This window comes from Amborella trichopoda, chromosome 4 (genome assembly GCF_054954075.1).
Source record: "Amborella trichopoda isolate Santa Cruz 75 chromosome 4, AtrichopodaSantaCruz75HAP2 v2.0, whole genome shotgun sequence".
Lineage (NCBI taxonomy): Eukaryota > Viridiplantae > Streptophyta > Magnoliopsida > Amborellales > Amborellaceae > Amborella > Amborella trichopoda.
This window is the reverse complement of record NC_142339.1, coordinates 9,940,211-9,960,877: the sequence shown is the minus strand read 5'-3', so window position 1 is coordinate 9,960,877 and position 20,667 is coordinate 9,940,211. Positions and strand designations below refer to the sequence as shown.

The 20,667-nt window shown below is 34.6% G+C and overlaps 1 protein-coding gene across 2 annotated transcripts; it reads right to left on the bottom strand.

Moving 5' to 3' along the window:
• Positions 1-2,951: 2,951 nt before the first annotated feature.
• LOC18442936 (uncharacterized) lies at positions 2,952-19,562 on the bottom strand. 2 transcript variants are annotated; one of them, XM_006853142.4, is made up of 6 exons: positions 19,349-19,562; positions 18,692-18,818; positions 16,798-16,906; positions 4,215-4,251; positions 3,763-3,970; positions 2,952-3,406 (listed from the first exon to the last, which is right to left on the bottom strand). In XM_006853142.4, exons 1-6 carry the CDS (start codon positions 19,514-19,516, stop codon positions 3,306-3,308), a joined length of 750 nt encoding a protein of 249 aa, XP_006853204.1. In that variant the 5' UTR covers positions 19,517-19,562; the 3' UTR covers positions 2,952-3,305. The 2 variants fall into 2 exon arrangements, with proteins under 2 accessions (XP_006853204.1, XP_088719760.1); XM_088863634.1 differs by lacking the exon at positions 16,798-16,906.
• Between the last annotated feature and the right edge of the window lie 1,105 nt (positions 19,563-20,667).

The following is a 20,667-nucleotide window of genomic DNA, read 5'->3' as shown; positions in this document are numbered from 1 at the left end:
GGACGCAATGGTCTATTAGCATTGACCATCGCCTTGTACCTTGGAAGAGTCATGATGCAATCTTCGTACTCTCGTCTATGCCCCTTGTCATCTCCGCTGAAAAGCCCTATCATCACCACCTTTCGGGTGCCGAGATCACAAATAGTGTTTTTAAGCCCTCTTCAATGACGGCCAAGTGTGACCCTCACCATGGAGACAACGCCTTCAATGACGGCCAAGTAGGACCCTCACTATGGAGAGTTTGTACTCAAGGATGTCAATGATTTAATGCAATTGTTGTCACCATCAAAACCAAGAGGACCATTCCCTTTGTGGATTGGTGCCCTACTGGCTTCTAAGTGTGGTATAAAATTAATAGCTCAAACATATGTTTTTTGTTACCGCTTGTTGTTGTTTTTTTCCTCCAAGATCTATTGCCAATCTGATATGTGAGGCTGAGAACTCTTCTGTTGGCTTTTAAAAATAGTCGATATGCCCCATCTAAAAAAAAAATCACCCTCTATATATTTTTTTGCCTCTGGATCTTGATCTTTAGTCCAGATCAGCCTCAAACCTTGCCAGCCACCCTGATTTGATAATATCACATGATTGATCTTTCTGTTATTCAATCATGTCTGATGATCCAGTTCTATGTTACTTACCTTATCTCATCTGTTTTTGAGGTTGTCTTGTTCTTGAGGTTGCCGCTTTTTGTGATGCTCGATAAAGTAATCTATGCACCTAAAGATCACTTGGTCACGCTATGCACCTGAAGATCACTTGGTCATGCTATGCGCCTGAAGATCACTTGGTCACGCTATGCACCTGAATAACAATATTCGTTTTTTGTAAATTAGTATTGTTTGAACTCCAATTGCTTTGCCTCAAAGCATCTTGAGTTTGAGATGGTGTTAGCCTATAGATATGTATCATGTTAATATTGATATACATCATTATGGATACATATCAATATGGATATGTGTTGTCCATAATCAGTATGGATATGTATATGTATGACTATCAGTACAGATATGTATATATATGAGTATACATCTCTTGATAAGATTAGATAGTAATTATCAATAACTGTTGGTATCTATCCCTATTCGCCTTATTATACATGTTCTTGTATATTCTTAATTAATAATATAGTATTATGAAATTCTAACCAAAGAGAGGGTAGCAAGGTGCTGGAGAGAGAGTTGGTTTTTTCGATTTTAAGGTGGAGGAGGCGAAAGAGAGAAAGGAGATTGGGAAAGAGGATGGAGATTTGACCTGAGATCTCAATAATTGAGAGAATCAAAGAGTTTAACCCCCAAATGACTTTAAGAATAGAAAAAAAGGCTTTGTAATATTTTCAATTGGTATTTAAAAAACTTGCACTTTTGTGAATAACAAATTCTTTTTATTTGACATCCAAACTAGCCTTAATATTGGAAATCCAATATTCTCTCTCTTTTACTCTCTTAGGACCTAAAATGTGAGACATGGCGAACCCTAGGGATAAAAGGTGACCTGTCGTCTCAATTTGCAGCCCTGCACAATGGGCCAGAGTTGAAGTCATGAGTATCTTGAATGCAGTGTCCTCAAACCGTCCAAAAATAAAAATTAATTTTTTTAATGTATTTCTTTCTTTGTGACTTTTTGTCTCAGTTGTCTACATCTTTGACCGTCATCCTGCTCACGTGTAGTATGCGTTCCATAGAGAAGGGCAACTGTAGAATCTCCTTTTTTGGCTAATTGTTTTTCTAGGTGTCCCAATCCTAAAATTATACCCTAAAATTAATGTCTTTTCTTAGTCTCCCATAATCCTTGAAAATGACCATGCACAGTCCAAGTGCAACCCTCTAAAATCAATAAAATTAGGCTAAATTTATCTCTAGATTATAGAGGATTTCACACGCTTTCAAGTGGTCTAAGAAACATGCAAGTTAGATATACAATGTCAAAGTTATGAACAAAAGGATATACAATGTCACAGTTATGAACAAAAGGATGTGTAGTGTAAGGTTGCAACCTAACTTGTAGAAATAAGGATACAATACAATGTTTATTAAACAATGTAAATTTGACATATCTTTTAAGATAACATCAATCCATGGCATGTCTTTTAATATAGTGTCCAAACTATACCGTTCAAATACAATAGACAGTGTAGATTACTGCAACCTTATTTCTACAAATAAGGTTGCAGCCTTATATAAACTTTTCCCTGAACAAAAAACTAGACAATTTCTAAACTGTTCATTAGGTTCCAAAGAAAACTACATACCTAACTCCAAATCAGTCCTCTACAGTCTTTTATCCAACATCCTTTAAATTCTTGGATGCCTGGCCTCCATACATCTAAAGGGGTATCGTCAATCCATTAAATCATCTAAAACAACTCATAGAAGGTCTTGGATGAAAATTTTCAAATCATTCTTCCATCATCTTGTGAGCAATTTCAAATTAATAAAAGAACAATAACATTTTTAGTTCATAAAACCCTAGATCCAATTCTCCTTCAGATGACACCGAATCAATTGATTAGGGGAGATTGATCCTCAGATCAATTTAAAAATAACCTAAAAGGAATCCTGTTGATGAATAAAGGGATTTGAAAGTTCGGGTGTCTAACACATTTGGAAAGTGGTCTTTTTGAGTTGAGAAGTACATGTTCAATTTGGTAGGCGTTTGACTCAAAATCTTTCCCTTTTAACATCAAGAGCAAATTATTAAGGAAAGGGGTGGGGTCGTTGTGGTAGGCCCCATACCTAGTTACCACAATGTGGTTTTCAATCCTACTTACTCCAGCCAATGACACCTTAAAAAAAAAAGCTAACTCTTTAATCTATTTGAAAACATGGGTAGGGGCCTTTCTTCGCCACAAAATTACTTCAAAAAAAAAAAATCAAATTATTTGGTTTAGTCAGAACACCTTTGCCTATTGCCCTCACTTCAACATTCAAGGATCAATTATCCATCTAGCATGAGAAAAACATAGTGTTATTTGTTCATTACCTCAAAATATTGTGAAAATGGAGAAAAAACAAAAAAAATGCCATGGAAAATGTACACTCTTCTCTAGTCGTGTGAGACACTTCGACGTTCAAATTTCAAAAGAATGAACTAGAAGTTACATGCCAAAGCTGCAGTCTTCAGATTCAAGAGGTTTCATGTCCCAGCTAGGCTTGATGTGCAGCTTCACAAGAATGGTGTCCAAGATAAAGTCAAAGGTTCAATTGGCATGGGAAGAATCTATGGAAGAACAAATGTGTTGCCAAACTCAAGGCAGATATGTTGAAAAGAATTGCTATACATGGTCACCCCTGTCGCATAGAACTTCAGTTTCTGCTTTCAGAGTTTGGCACTGCATCCAGGCTTTCTTCGGCTCTACGGGTAGTTGAGAATTGGGCAGGCCGTGATTGAAGCACATGCAATGAACCTGAAATGATCAAAAGCTGAATTTAATAAATTTAATATGATGATGCTGATTGTGATGATAATCATAGTAGTCTTACAATGAAAACGAAAATGAAAAGCATATAATAAGACCATTTATTTTTTGTAAAAGAAGGTCATAACCACCATTAATAATTGGATGTGAAATCAAGCGTTAGGAGAACATTATTGATCACTCTCAAAGTCCAATAAAGAATTTCTTGAATTTTCTGATACACCATTAGCCCCATGATTTGATGGCAGATGGCTTGAAATGATTATCAGCTTCTTGTACAAAAGATGAACGGTCTTCTCGCATGCAATTCCATGGAAAATATTACATTAACATTGAAGTATTACCTTCTGAGGAAACTGAATCACTTGTCACTTGTGTTGGTCTAATGGGGTACTGTTGGATCTGACGAGGACCATGGGCAACATATCTCTCATAACCCGAAAAGCTGGCACCAGGATGCATATAGTAGCCATAGGGATACGTAGGATTTGTAGTGGTCGATCCTCCATACATCTGAGGGAATCGTGGGGAAAGGTACGGATTGTAGACGTTCTACATAAAAAGGCAAATTAAACTTTGTATGCTTCAAAAGATGAAATTAGGCATGATAAAGTAGTAAATATACTTCAAGAAGCTTGAAATATTTAGAAATGGGCTCAAGGCTAGGTGGTCAGGGTAGTGAGTTGCCACAGCTTGATATCTTGAGTTCCATTATTACCACAGGTAGGTGACCCATCCTGTATTTTCTAAAATCTTATGCAGAAAAGGGGGATACGAGATGGGCAGCAAAACGAACCTGATGATACATGTAATCTGAATTGTACGCTGCATACCTGAAATGCAAGGAAACATAGTAAATAAAGGTCTTTCCTCTACATTACAAAGGAAAAAACTATCTACGAAACCCCATCTATAATTTTAAGAAAAAACATATTGACAACAGTATTCATGAATAAGAATCAAAGAAAACAATTGTTTCTATCCACTCATAAGAAAGAGTAAAATGGACATGTCTAATTTCCACTGATTTTCGAAGTCATTTGTTACTCAGCAAAGGCATTTTTTTCTTAGTGATTGCCCAATATGTATTGTCGAGCATCGGCTCTAATAATTGGTTGAATAAGTGATAAACGTGAAAGCACAAAAGCTTGTCGTTCCAAATCTCACTGTGTATGGAAATATAGTGGGATTGTAAATTATGAGATTATTTATCGTTGCTACAAGAAGGTTATAGTTACTCCTAGCCGGTCATTAGATATCAAATTGGATGACTATAGGTGTATCACGAAGTTCGAGAGTTTTTTATTTTTTTAACTTTGAGTCTAGTCAATAGCACTCTTACAACAACTATCTACAGATTTGAAATCTAACAGACAACAGCGTTTGTGTCCTCTTTGTACTAAAGATAAAAGAAAAATATATAGCATTTACTTTTAGATTTTTAGTAAAAGGAGACTGAAATTAATCTTGTCTGTTGGATTTCAAATCAGGTGGTTGTGAGTGTGTCATTTGACTAGACACAAAGCTAAAAAAAAAATTTATCAAACTTTGTGACACACCATCCATTTTCACATATAAGGGCTAGAAATAATTATGACCCCCTTATATCAAAGAAAAATAGTCTCATAAAATACAATTCCAAATGTAAATGGTCTCTTTGTATACTTTTCCTTATATATCAAAAATTTTAATTTGAAAATTACAGATCCAAAAACCAACGTGTTTGGTATGTTTCTGGACACTAAATTTATTTATCCCTCTCTTGAAATAGATTAGTAAAAGCAACATTCTGGAAAAGGGTTTATTGTTCGGCCTTGCCCGAGTCACTCAGAACCAACAGCAATTAATTCTAAAATCAAGGTTTCTTTGAGCCACGTCCTTAAATTTTATGGATTTACTTTTGGGAGATGCAAATCTGGGGATCCTACCCTAAAAGGTTGCTGAAGGAACTCTTGGAATTAATTTGAATAATAACTTCGCTCGTTACGACTTGCCAAGATGCGGTAATTGTCAGCAACTGAGAGCATGTATACTGTGCTCCCAGGAGGTATAATTTATTTCTATTTCCTCTGTCGGAAGACCTACTTAGGATAATTTTTGCAATCTGAAATTTTGGAAATTATTTAAAAATTATTAGATGATTATTCTCAAAATGAAAACTGAAATTTGAGTTTTCTAATATTTGGATCTCACTATGTAAAAACTGGATGGTCTTTATTTAATCTCCGGACATTATTTCTTTTCAAGTGTACAGAGGGTAAAATTAGAAAAAAAATTTATTGAGATTAACCTATGGGTTAAAGTTATATCCCCTAATTTGAGGTCCTAAATTTAATTCTAGATGGGATTTTAGCCTAGGAAGTAAATAAACAATATGCTCCTACAGGAGTATAATATATTTAGGCAGAAATAAATTACTTGAATTGGACAACAACGAGCTAACACAATCAGCACCAAAGAGCTCTCAAACTAAAAATACAACCATTAGAGAAAACTTAAGACATGAACAAAGAGAGGGAAGCATCACTTTCAATCAACAAATAGGCCTTATATAGATTGACAAATGGGATTTAATGGAATTTTAATGGTTATGAATTCCATGAATTTAGTGGGAATGAGGGATTATAAACTAGAAGTTTTTCATAGAATTAAAAGATGTTAGTGGGTGTCGGATAAAAAGGATGCTATGCCAAATGGTCATTCCAAATATGCATGATGAGTTGAAGACTTTTTTTACATAAATTTATTTTATGATGAATGTTCCTAATTTTCACCTCTTAAGGCAAATAAGGAAAATTTGTACAAGTGAAGGTATGAATGGGTTTGAATCTTCACATAGTGTTGCATGGAACATTTATTCGAGACTTTTAATGGACAAACCTTGAACTTGTTCCTTTAGTATATGAACTTTCCACGTATGGCACAAAACCTGTCTTCGTTTTTTCGAAAGTGGAACAAAACCGTTTTCTCAGTGCCAATATCTCATTTTCATGAGCGCTCCAGAGTATTCCTAATTCTAATAAAAACAGGTTGAACTTCCATAGTCTATTTAGTAATGTTCCTCAAGAGGGTACTTGTAACTATCAACACCCCTCAAGAGGGTAGTTACAACTATCAATAGGGCAATCCAAACAGGTCTATAGTATTGTGCTCCAAAGCTCTAAAATCCAGAAGCGTGAACTTGGCAAATTAAGAGCAAGGAAAATACAACTGGCAACAACAAATAATAAGAAAGAAAATAAAGCACAAAATAACACAAAAAGAGTACTAAGATTTTATGTGGCTCAACCCCGAGGGTCACATCCATATAGGCATGATAAATTGAAATCCACTATATCAATGATTTGAGATACAAAAGGCATCTTACTATCTATCGATAATACCCATTTGAGCAACCAATGAAACCATTCTCCCGATTGACATAACATATTCGTCTTCTTTCTATTCTTACTTCTAACAACTATTATCAAACACACCAGATAGTGATACGAAAGCAACGAAAAACTGACTTTCTCTTATATAAAAGATATCACCCAAAATCTCTATGAGAACTGATTCTCTATAAGAAACAAACCTCTCTCTCACATGAAGCATGGGTAAATCGTTTCTCTCACAAGAAGCTCTCTAAAAGGTCCTTCAGAGCTCCTCCTTCTTCATGCAAGAGGCCCTTGCCTCTCTAGAGGGAAGTCTATTTGTCCCATAAGATGAACCAAATAGGATACACATATTCCTTTTTCCCACATTCCATTTTTATATGGTTCGGAATTCTATAAAAAAAAATCCTTATCCATTAGGAAATATATTTATTTCTTGTATAATTTGATTTCCTAAAAGCAAGAGGTTTCAAATCCTACAAAATAGCTAATAAATATATAAATTTGTTAATATTAATATCAATCTTTAAAATATAGGATATCCTATGGATGCCATTTTGGATATCACTATATACAGTAATTTCCACCTCGATATCAAAATGATCGCCTCACTGCTCATCATGCTAATATTCATTGGACAATTTTATGGAATCTTCCATTTTTGTCAAATAATTCCTCTGTCATTATGGCAGAAAAAGATTGTGCTTGACATCAAATTTCTCTACATCGAACTTTGCATTCGAAACTTTTGTTTGCTATACTTGCAACAGTAAACCAGGCTCTCATACCATATGTTGTACGCGGAAGCTCTAAAACCCGACATTTTAAAATTTGGCAAATAAAGAGCGAGAAGAACAGAACAGGCAACAAGCCAACAATAAACAAGGAAAATAAAACATGAAAGAAATAGTGCAAAAAAAATACTAAATTTTTTTGCAATTGACCCTAGAGGGATACATCCACAGGCATGGCAAACTGAAACCGGCTATAACAATGATTTGAGATATAAAAGGTATCTTACTATTTCTCCATAATACCCATTCGAGCAACCCTTGAAACCAATCTCCTGATCGACATCACATGCCATTCCTTCTTCTCTTTATTTTTGACAACTATTACCGAACACATCAAACAGAGACGTGTGGGCAACAAGGAAACAACTTTCTCTTTACAAAGAGCTACCACCCAAAATTTCTATGGGAATTGCTTCTTCACAAGTAATAAACCTCCCTCTTACATAAACTAGAGGCAAACCGCTTCCCTCACTAAAAGCTCCTCTAGAGCTCCTATTTCTTTGTGCAGGAGGTCTTCGCATCTTTCTAGAGGGAAGTCTACCTTTCCCATAAGGTGATCTAAATAGCGCAAATATATTAGTTTACATTTCTCATAAGGTGACCCAAATAACACAAACATATTATTTTCCCTTTCATTCTATATATATATATATATATATATATATATATATATATATATATATATATATATATATATATAAAAAACGTTATGAATCTTAAAAAAAATACAAATCTTTATTCCAATAGGAAGTATATTTACTTTCTATATAAATTGATTTTTTAAAAGCAAAAGAAATAGAAATCCTGATAAACATTGAAGCTCTTCAATATCAATATCAATCCCAATAATATAAGATTTACTTACGGAGGTGATTTTAGATAACACTGTATCTAACATATACTCACGATATAAATGAAACCCAACCTTTTTGTGTCACAAAATGGCACCATTCTAGATGGGCGAGGAATCAGAACTTCATTTTGCCTTTTCCCTACCTTGCATAATATGGATTGTTCTTTCTTTCGAACATAGGGGTTGGGATTGTATCTATAAGGTAAGGTTCCCCTCAACTTGTAACTTATCATTATTGGACTTTAGCATCATATATTTTTCTAGACGTGGTATCTTGCAACGATTTTTCATAACTATTTATCCAAGTTTAGCATTAAATTAAGGGCAAAGTTTATATAAAGCCGAGGCTTTAAACGATCAAATTTGAGCCAACCTACCTAAAAAATATCATTATAAGAGGTTGTTTTGATACCCAAATATCTTCAAATCAATCATCTCGACATCAAGATGCACGGATATGAGAAAAAAATGGATTTCAAGTTTTGAAAATAGTGTATTTTGTAATATGTATTTGGACTGTCAATTTCAAGATTTTCAAGTTTTTATAGATTTGTCAATCTATACTGTTTTTGAAGCTTTAAACTTTATAAATAAATATGAAAATATATTTTAAGGCTATTATAAAGATTCCCAATATTAAAACCACATTTCTCGACACTATTTGAAGGTAGGCTCTAATTTGATTGTTTAGAGCCTAGGCTCTATACAAATCACACCCTTAAATTAAAAGCCTCCATTAGTTTCTTCTAAGTAATTGACTCTTAATGTGTGATTTGGACGATTGTAACATGTTTAGTTTGACTTTATTTGATCCACTTTAGTCACTTATTTTTTAGTAATTAGCTCGATACTTTATATTTATATATTTAGTTTTCGCACTCTTCGTTTTAAATAAAAGGTTTAGCAAAATTGTGAAAAACCTATACTTAGTGGTACATTGTGTTAGAATTCATGGGAGCATGGAATGGAGAAAGGATGGAGATAGAAAAAGAGAGAACACAACATTTACGTGGACGCCGAAGCCTTACGTCTACAGATCCAAAGCCCCAACCGGCTATATCTTCACTATCTTTGAATGAATATTTACATAAATGAATACATCTATATATAGAGGACAATCATACAATTAGAAGAGATAAATATGGTATGATAACTTGATGACCAAGTAACTGGGTATCTATCTTCTAGATATCTAACCTTATCAAGAGATATATACATATACATCCATATGAACCTGAGATATCCATATCCCAATACATTGCAAACTATCTCATTGCTATCCAACTTAGCGAAGCAAGTATCCTTCCAAAAATCATACGGACCATGTTCCACTATAGGTGAGATCCATTTGGACATGACTTAGGACAATGATATATTATTAAGATTCTCTTATGTTTACCAATGACAAATGTCACAAGTCGAGTGAATTTGGGAAGGGGCTAAGGTCGTGGTGGTAGCACTAGTCACCACAGTGTGGTTTCCATTCTCACCACTAACACCACCTTACTAATACTTTCAAAAAGCTAACTCCTAATCTATTTGAAAATATGGATAGGGGCCTATCTTCCCCACTGAATTACCCAAAAAAAATAAAAAAAGTCGAGTAAATTTCTCTAAAAATCCTATCAAAATTTTCAGCTTAATAGTGTTAGGGTTATTCTATAGAAGAGATAGACAAAGACTAAAATGGACAGTAATTTGGAGAGAAGCTAGAGTCCAAACAAGAAAATCCTGAAAAAATACATCATCTAGAAAAAATTTATTCCATATTACCCCTCCATAATGTGTTGTCGCATATGATTTGATTCCTTCAGGTTGATGTAGAACTTTCATTGATGTGAAGACATCTTTGTGTTGTTATCATAGTATAAAGATGGAAACATTATTGTCACGTCATTGTATGTCGATGACATGATTTTCAAGTCTAAATAAGGAAAATACTGTACCTCATAAAGCTTAGTACACTAGAGAAGGTTTTGTAGCACTTCAATGTGCAGAATATCAAATCATTGAGTGCCCATTTTCTTATGCCCACAAAGGTGTATTCGGAAGAATGTCCTAACACTAAAGTAGAGAAGTTAGACATGTCTCGAGTACTATATAAATATCAATATTAGAGACCCACAAGTTTGTTATGGTTCGAACTAGAGTAGATATAGCATAAGCAATGCGAGTTCTAAATAAATACATGGGGAATTGTGACCAAGACCATTTGCTTGTTGGGAAGTGGAACCTACGTTATTCGTAGGGATCCTCAACATAACAATATGACATTTGTGAAGTGAATCATTTGCTATTTGAAAGAAACTTGTGATGCAGGTATTTGTCAGAGTGGGAAGGATTTGAAGGTTGTCTATTACATTTATGAATATTTCTGATGTAACTTAGATACCATTAGGTTTTTTTTTCCCTTAGAAGGTGAGACGCATAGCCGATTATCAAGTTTATGGTGAATGATAGCCTTGTTTACTATAGAGCATCTAAAGAGGCAATTTATCTTATTATGTTAGAGAATTTCAAATTATTAAAAAAACATATATCGTTTTATCGTGATAACCAAACAGCCTTTTTCTTAATAATGAATCCAACTTTCAACGACAGGGCTGAACATATTGATGTCCAATATCACTTTGTTCTTGGTATACATTAGATAAAAACATCTTATTGCAAAAAATTCAAACCAACGATCATATAAATATGTTGCCATTTAGAAGGGGAAGTTCTTATGGTACACTAACTTCCTCAAGGCATTGAGTTATTTCATGCTCAATAACTGATGTGCATCAAAATAGTTAACATAGAAAGGCATCTTCAATTGAGAAAATGTTAAATTTGATATATCCTATCTTGTTCAGGAATGGGGTGGAAACCAAAATATATAAAAAATGAGAACTACTTATCTTTTAGGGGTAGGGAGTTCCTGAGAATGGGATTCTCTTGAACCTATATAAAAGGGCGGGATGGGAGTACCTAGTGTAGATGGCTTTGGTGTTTCTCTATAAAAGAGTGGACTTCCAAGAGTGAACAGGGTTAGTTTCTTGTAGCACTTTTTTGTGTGCATTTTATAGAAAGAGAAAAACTCTATTTTAGGGGTTGCGAAAGGAAACATTAAACCTTTGGACCCTCTATGCAATCATGGTATCTTTCTGATTAGTAAAAGGGGCACTTACTATATTATTAACGTATGCAATTGTTTGTTGTTTGTTTTTCTGCACTTTTATCACACAGGATTGGTATTGAAGCAAACGTATGTATCGAGGAGGCAAAATTTGTGTTTTTAGGGGAGAAAAATAGAAGGCAAAGTTAAATAGGTACAACGTTAGAAGTAGGAAAATTTTGGAGAAAAAATCATTGCAAAAGTACCACAATGGGCTTTATTTAGTATGTGGGAAGGAATCAAAAAATCGATTGAACAAAAGTTGACGGTGATTTTTCTATCAAAGTGGAGATTGTTATATATCCTGATATCAAAGATTGTTATATATCCTGATATCAAAGATCACTAAAACCGTGTTTCCAATAAATATAGTGTTATGGCTGTTGGTTAAAAGAAAAAGTAAACTTTCTAGGGGCACAAGAAAGAAAACCTAGTGAACAGTATATGATAAGATAAAGAGGATAATGTACGTCCCTTTTTGAGTAACCCTATTATGGATTATGGAATGGAAATCGACTTGTGGTGTTGTATTGTCAAGAGAGCAAACTTATAAGGGAAAATTTGTAATGATTTTCCCAATGTGTATTGATGTCTATCTCTTATAACCTAAAATTATAATATTAAACAATACTGAACTTTTTGGAGCCGTAAATGCTATTTGTGTGAGTTGAATGATGTGAATATTCGTGTAATTGTAGAAAATTTTTGTTTTTGCTTTATTTCACACACTCAATTTATGACAGTGCAAACCTATTTTGCATGTATCCAACTATGGACACAATATTTGGCTGTATCCTACTATTTAGGGTTTCAAGTTCTACAATCGAGAGTTCCTAGAGACCCTTGAAATATTAGTTTGGGTAGTCAATAATCAGAGTTGAGTAAAATTATTATTATTTTTCTATAGGCAGGCAACTTTTTATACTAGTAATATGCACGTGTGATGCACGTGATATTACATATTCAACATTATAATATAAGCACTTTAAGAATTATAATTATATCCATAACATTTAGTTATAATACTAATTACAATGGGAATCATAGTATAATTATAATGCTAATTAATTTTTTATAGTCATAGTATAATTATATTGTAAATACTTTGAAAATATTTAGGCATCTTTTAATAAATAGCAAATTACACTAGTAATTTACAACCATAAATCCCATAATGATATTCACAAATAAATAGGTTGAATTATAATTATTATAATATATTATATAGTGTGTCTATTATAAACACTTTCACTATAATTAAGAACTTAATATTAACATGAAGTGAACAATTATATTTATATTATCATTTATATAAGTATATATGGTCTAAGAAGGGTGAGGACCTTAAACTTTCCCATAACCCATCCCAAACTCGGGTAAAAAGGGTTGGTTGTGTTAGGAAAGCAGTCAATTAGAATATACATTATCTTAACACATGTTAGGAGATGCTAGTTAGTTATAGTAGAAGGCTAAAAAAATGGCAAGTGGTATGGCGACTTATGGAATTATTGAGAAAACTTATGGAGACTTATGGCCTCACTGAAGGTATGGCCCTTAATCAAGTAGAATGGCAGACCAGGATTTATGTAGCCAACTCAATTTGTTAAGAAAAATCTTTGATGATGATGATGATGATGATGATGATGACGATGATGTTGTTGTTGTTGTTAATATGAGTATAGATGATTAAACGAATACAGTAAAATAATTAGTCAGTAATATAATTATATATGATTATACATTTTTAGTCAAATAATTATAATATTCCAATAGTTTTTTAATGTAATTTAAGTATATCATATTATATTTGAATATGAAACATATTAATTGTAGATTTCAGTTTAATATAATTGTAGTTTCAATTAAATATGACATATGTTCTTATGGTAAATCTCATGTAAACATTGCTATAATTATATAATTACACCTTATAATTATGTTAAATAAATTGATAGCTAATTATAGTAATGTAGGTGAATAAGTAATACTATGTATTACTTACTGCTCTTAATATATTTCAAGAAAATTAATTGTTTGAGTTTTTATACAATTATACTGTTAGGGCATTTTGGACTACCCTTGAAGTCAATTTCGGTATAATTATTGCTTGGATAGAACAAAAAAAATAAAGACCCAAGAAAACCAAAACATAATTGCAATAGTTACAACTTTAAGAAACAAACATAATACCTACGCGTGTCTAAATAAATAAATAAACAATTTTCAAAACAAAATGAACCTCCAAAGGAGAAAAACTTCAATGATAGATGTCACCCTTCAAAATTATGGGAAGGAGATTCTTAGATAGAGAAATATGCTTAAATAAGGCCAAAATTATAGGAATGAGATGTCAGAAAGTAACATCTCAAGTAAATTATGAGAAGGAAATTATTATGAGAGATTCAAATATCTTTCTTAAAAATGTGGAAGTTCCTATATCCTAGGAAGCCGTCGAACCCATCTAAACTTTTCCCTTTAAAGGTTATATACCTCACATCCTCTACATGCATAGGGTCAATTTTTATTATTCGGACACATATCTACCCTTTAACTCTGTATAAATATTTCATTTATTTTTTGTATTAGATATTTCCTTTTTCTCTTCACATGGAAAATAGTAAAAATGATAGGAAGAGAGACGTATTTTTTACCTCGTCTAAAACTTCATTTACATTTCCATATCCACAATTGAAACTAAGGGGCATTCTAGTCACCATCATAAGATAATGCTCTGTAGGAAAAGGGCTAAAAATATTGTAAAATCACTACCTCCATCGTAATCTCCATTTTATTCCATGATCAACATCCACATCAAGGGGCGTACAATGCATAAAGTGCATGAAAAGATGTCTGTGAGTCAGCGGGCACAAGAGCCACCACCGCTGACTCACCAACGTCCATCTTCGTCCATCTCAAAGATGGATGTCGTAAAAAATCCAACGGGCTAAAATAAATATAGACGGTGTAAAAATATTTTTAAAAGAATTATATTTTAAATATTGAAAATTTTATTTTATTTTCATATTCATCATCATCATAGCCTAGGCCATGAATTCCTAAAATTTTACATTAAAAATCCAGGATAGATTTGAGAGGGCCCACATATGTACAATATGATTCGGCTGACTAATAAACCTCATCCTAAAGTGCATGGTCTTCCAAAAGAACCCATGCCGCATGTTATCCGAAGCATTTGCCCTCGAATATGTAAGAAGAAAGGGAGGGTCGGTCAAATTTAGGAAAAGTCTTTCATGCGGGCTAGACCGCATTTCTACATTATGCGGTCTAGAGGTATAGCATCCACTTTAAAGATGGATGCAAATAAGCGGTCCAAATGTTTTTTTGATATAATTATCATTTTTAGTTTTCAAAAAAAAAAGTCATATTCATGATCTCCATGTTAAAGATTATATACTCTATAAAAATTAAGATCAAATTATATTTAAAAATATATATTTATTGCCAAGCCCGCATTTCTACAATATGCAGGCTGGCTGCATAGAAACCTTGTCCATCAAGTTATTATAGGAAACAACAGCTAATGTCTATCCTATAGGCAAGCTTTATAAGTTTCACCTACAACATAAAACTTATACACTTCTCCCTATCCAACCATCCATTCTGAATGGAAGGTTAAGATGGCCCAAATCACAATGTCACATCTCTACACTATATTTTTAAATTTTTTCTATAAAATGTTTTGACACCAAATTTTGGGTGCCAAATCCTCTATTAAACTCGCAAATGTAAAATATATTAAAAAAGATTTCCTAATAAAATAAAATGACCAAAATATCGCTAAAAATTCTAAGAGGTATTTTGGTCATTATATTTTATTGAAAAATTGTTTTTAATATTTTTTATAAGTGCCCCAATGAGAAGATGATACGTACCAAATTTCATATTCATACAATTCATATAAAACAAATTAAAAATAAAATATCCTCAGACATCAGATCTAAGATCAAACGGTGGGTGACTCACTTGAACAAAATTGAACGGCTGGATAGTAAGGGAAGCATAGATCTTCTATATTGTAAATCTTTTATGCTATAGGGGAAATATAGAAACCTTTCCCCTATCCACCTGCTCTAAAAAGAGAGAATAGAAGCCCAACAGTCTAACCCAAGTTTATTGTGATGTTGAGATTGCGTTTGATTTTCGCTTAGTGTTCCCCCATACATAATATCATAATTGTATATGATATTTTATATGGACAAAGTGAGTCGGTTAATTCCTCATCTATTTGTCTGAGGGCTGCTTCTCAAATCCGTCTTAGAGATTGAATTTGGATTCAAAAAATTAAGGCGTTAATAATCTATACCATGATGAACATGAATATATATAAAATATAATTTTTAATTTTTGATGTATATTTATAGATTGTTGATTTAGACTTTGGTGGGATCACCACCTTTTTTAACAACCATCTTTAAGATGGATGTTAGTTGCATCAAGGGACGAACATGTAGGCGTGTTTCTGTTTTCTCTCCCTTTCTCCCTCTAACGTTTTTCTTTTTCTTTTCTTTTTTCTTTTTTCTTGTTTTTTGAAAAGCACATATACTATGCTCCCTAGGGAGAATAGCTCACTTCTACTACCTCGGTTAGAAGACTTAGTTGGGAGGACATTTTCTATCTGAAATTTTGGAAACTGCTTGAGAATTACTAGATTAATATTTTTAAAAAAAAACAAACAGTTGAAATTGTAATTTCCAAACACTTAAGATCTCAATGGCCTCTATTCAATCTCGGGACACTATCTTTTCACCAAACACGTTTTTTTTTTTTTTTGGTTAAGGTTAATATATGGGTTGAAGAGGTTATATCCCCAAAATTATGAGTCCCCAAATTAATTCTAGGTAGGGTTTTGATCCAAGGAAGTAAATGAACATTCTACTAAGGAGAAAGTAGAAAATATTTTGACTTTTTGAATATTAAGTTGAGACATGGTGGGAATAGAGTGTGACATTGCGGCACACACCACCTTGACCACTTCTGCCTACCCTATTCTCATTGTTAGGTCATAATGAACATTGTTTATATTGCCGACAATAATGAGAAATATTATAAACATTGAAACAATATTTAACATTATTATGAGATATTATAGACCTAATTGAGTGATGACAAGAAATTGTGGACGCATTTGAGTAATAATATGAAAATGAAAATTTAGTTCAAAGTTGAAAGTTGAAACTCACCCATAAGGAGGATAAATAAAGCCTTGTTGATAGGTGTAGGGAGTGGATGTGGTGGGGCCTGCTGTGTAGGAGGGTGGCCCACGGTACGACGTCTCTGCACGACCCCTCCCTGCAAGTTGAGCTAGCCTTGTTAGAAGCCCAACTTTAATTTGTGCTGAGAGATTCACCCACCAAACTAAAATAAACACCACTTGTTGCTTGTCTTAAAACTACATAAGGTTGGGCCTCTTAAAATAAAATTATTACGAAACTTTTGGATCTTAGTCTTAGTTGTGTGTCACGTTGGGCCTCCCAAATAAATCCTTTTTGGGATGGGATGGGATGGGCCGGGCCTGGCTTGGCTCTATCCTGGTTTTGGTCTCTAAATGGTTGGCCTGCTCAAGCCCAGCCCTAGCTTGGGCTAGATAGGGACAGGGCTAGTATACTTGAAGGGAAAAATAAATGAAAGAAAAGAAGACAAAAGGGCGGACAAAGCAAGCTGGGATGGCCTATCATGGCCCGGGCCCAGCCTAGTCCGGCACTATCCTAAGGCCATGGCAGCCCTGATCTCATGCCACAGTTTGTAACCCAAACCCTAATTCTACAAAGGGGGTCCCAGCCGGCCCACCGGGCCATTGCCAGCCCTGAGCCTCTAAAAATAAAATCATACCCAAATATTTACAACTTAAGTTTTTAAGTATTTTTTAATATATATTTTCCCTCTTGATTGGATGTTAACCATTAAATCCTAGTTTTAAAGGTGTACAAAACCCACGATTAGGTTACCCACCCAACAGAAGACTAATTATTGGTGTGAAAAAGGACTTTTTACGCGGCTTCAACACGGGTGTATGAAACTTGCCATTGGCTTTAGTGGGACAAGCAATCAATATATTCTATGTCTGAGCACAAAAGCAATAAGTGGTTAACACATAAAATTTAGTGCGACACCCCGTATCTCATCAAATTAAATATCCTGGATTTGAGCAAAAATCAGACAATAACATTTTTGATGCTCTAGGTCTCCGGACTTTCTTCACCTTCCCGTACATGGTGCAATTACCTTAATCATTTGATTTGATGCTTTAAGTCTTTCGACTTTCTTCACCTTTCCGTATATGGTGCAATTACCCTATTACCATTTGATGTTATAGGTCTCCAAACTGTTTTTACCTTCCTGTATATGGTGCAATTGCTTTATTATAGGGTTGTAAGATAGTATGATGTAATTTTTTTCATTTTTATTAATGAAAACCAGTTAAGAGGCTTTTTTCGCAACTGATTTACCAAAAAAAAAAAAAAAAGTGCATATATCTAAAGTATTGCTCTGTAGAGAAGGAGAAAGAAAAAGAGATCCAGCTAGAGAGTGAGCCAAAAGAGACAACTTAATAGCCTGAGAGAGAAAGAGTCAGCACCCCCGTACCCTAATCACTAAGTTGTAATTTTCATTGCCACTGACATCACCTTATTAATACCTTTAAAAACTAATTCCTAAAATATTTGAAAAAACGAGTAAGGACTGTTTTTTCCCTACATTACATAAAAGAAAAAAAAAACAAAAAAAAAAAAAGAAGAAAGAGCCAAACAAGAGAGAGAGAGAGAGCAAAATCTCGAAAATAAGAGATAAAAAGGAGCGGGCCTAGAGGCTTTGGGTTCACGTGCACGCGACCAGCTATGAGCACGAGCCCATGTGCGGTGCAAGCAGTGATAGTTGGCCCATTATTACTCAAATCCTATACAAGTCTAACATATATCATATAGCCTACCAACCCACGTTGTCAAAACGATCACAACAAAACCAGCGACTCATATAACAACAATGCGAGAGAGTGATCCACGTTGAACAAATTAAATAACTTACAAAGTGGTTAACACATATCTAACTAAATTCTAGAGAGAGAAAGAATTCTCTTACCAGTAGTGAGAGGAGGTTGGGCAGGCCTCCCAAAAGAGGCGATGTTACAGTTTGTCCTACGCCCGTCGATAACCGGGTTAGGGTCCTCGCACGCAAGCCGTGCCGCTTCGGGTTCGCTGAAGGTCACCTGCCGCAAACCCACCCATCTCTCAAAACTCAAAATCATAAAAACAATAAGAAAAAGAAACAACTATATAAAGCGGAGCCCCTAAACAATCAAATTAAGGTACTTCTTAAAAATTCAGAGGTTGTTTTTTTATATCAAAACACTTTTAAATTGATTATCTCTACCTCGAAATATATAGACTTGAAAAAAGATGGATTTCAAGTCCGAAAATAGTGCATCCGTATAATCTAAAAAATCAAATTTTAATAATTTCCTGTATTTATAAATTTACCTTATTTATAGAAGCTTTAAAAATTATAATTAGATAAAAAAATAAAAATTTCAGATTATGAAAAGACTTCTGCTATTGAAAGATCATTTTCCAATACTATTTAGAGATATGCCTAGTTTTTATTGCTAAGGACCCCAAAACCCAAATTTCCAAAAATCCATTTGAGGATGAGACGAGGCTACAAAAAGAGTCATAATTAGAGAAACCAGAAACCATGTAACATGACAATCTTCAATAGAAATGAAGAGAAGCAACTCACAAATCCGTAGCCTTTTGATCTTCCACTGCTTTTATCTGTGATCACCACAGCCTCAAGAATGTCTCCGAATTGATCGAAATACTCTCTCATGGTTTCAGCCTGTGTCTCCCAAGCCAATCCGCCCACAAAAACCTTTGTATAAGCCGTGTCTCCAAATCTCGCAGCCATGATCAAGGCTCGATAGCTCCTCCAAACTCAATCAAACCTCTCAATCTATCGACCGCCTTATTCACCGCACGAGCCCATCGAGAAACCAGCAGATTTCCATTGAACAATAGCTTTTCGATTGATCATACAAATTCAGGATAGGAAAACATAGCGAAGAAACTATGTTTTGTTTCAGAGGATAGAAGCAAAAGGATATGGGATGTGGGTTTCGGAAAACATGGATTTGTGGCGTGGATTTTGATTTAGAGAGAGCAAATTGAGATTTGGGGTACGGTTCGAGGTCGAAGAGAGAGGGAATTAGGATTTGAGAGAAACCGTGGCTTACAAATAAGGAAGACAGAGAGAGAAACGGGGGGAGAGACAGGGTCCTCGCTGTCTCAACCCCTCCACATCGAATGACAGCTACGCCGCTTCTAGGCCTCTGTCCTCCCTGTCCCCCCAATAAAATATGCCCTGCACGAGGGACCATAGATATATATATAGTCTTTATCTTAGGTGCGTAGCATGAGGGACCAGAGATAGACTAGCTCCATCTTGCTTAGTTGTAGCATTCTTTCCTGTGATTTTAGTGGTCGCCAGACCAAAATGTATATTTGCTCACATGGTAGACCTGACCGTGGGTCCGGCTATGGGCCCAAATTTTGGATCTGTGTACTATTCGGTTCCGGGTCCGGGTCCAGCCCGTAGTCTACCCAACCTCTACTCATGGTTAGATGGTATATGATGGTAATATTGTGCCTTTAGGCGCGCTCTAAGTATTCATATTGTCACGGATAACATTTATGGTATTATTGGCTAGAAAAAAATAAGCTAATAATCACGGGTCTGGGTATGGGTCCAAGTTTTCGATCCAAATACTATTCGGGTCAGGATCCAAGTCCGGGTCCAACCAGATCCGACCTGTTGCCACCCCTAAATTTTGTTGTGAGGGCTAATGACTTACTTAAAGGACTTGTAGCCAGGACGAGCAACAAGCCGAGCTATGGCTAGCTATAGACACTAGATGCCTCCAAGCCCAAACCAAGCTTGAGACCTGGGCTTGGTGGCATGCCCTTCCTTGTTAAAGGGCTGAGGGCCTCTGCCGAAAAATAAATAATCTTGTTAAAAAGATGCCGAGTAGGGTAGGGTGCCCGTAGCCAGGGCCAAGTCTA

Coding starts and splice junctions, on each gene's coding strand:
- LOC18442936 (XM_006853142.4), bottom strand. CDS start 19,516: ATGGCTGCGAGATTTGGAGACACGGCTTATACAAAGGTTTTTGTGGGC. Junction 18,819..19,348: donor GATCAAAAGGCTACGGATTT/GTGAGTTGCTTC, acceptor GGTTTGCGGCAG/GTGACCTTCAGCGAACCCGA. Junction 16,907..18,691: donor CCAACCTCCTCTCACTACTG/GTAAGAGAATTC, acceptor CTCAACTTGCAG/GGAGGGGTCGTGCAGAGACG.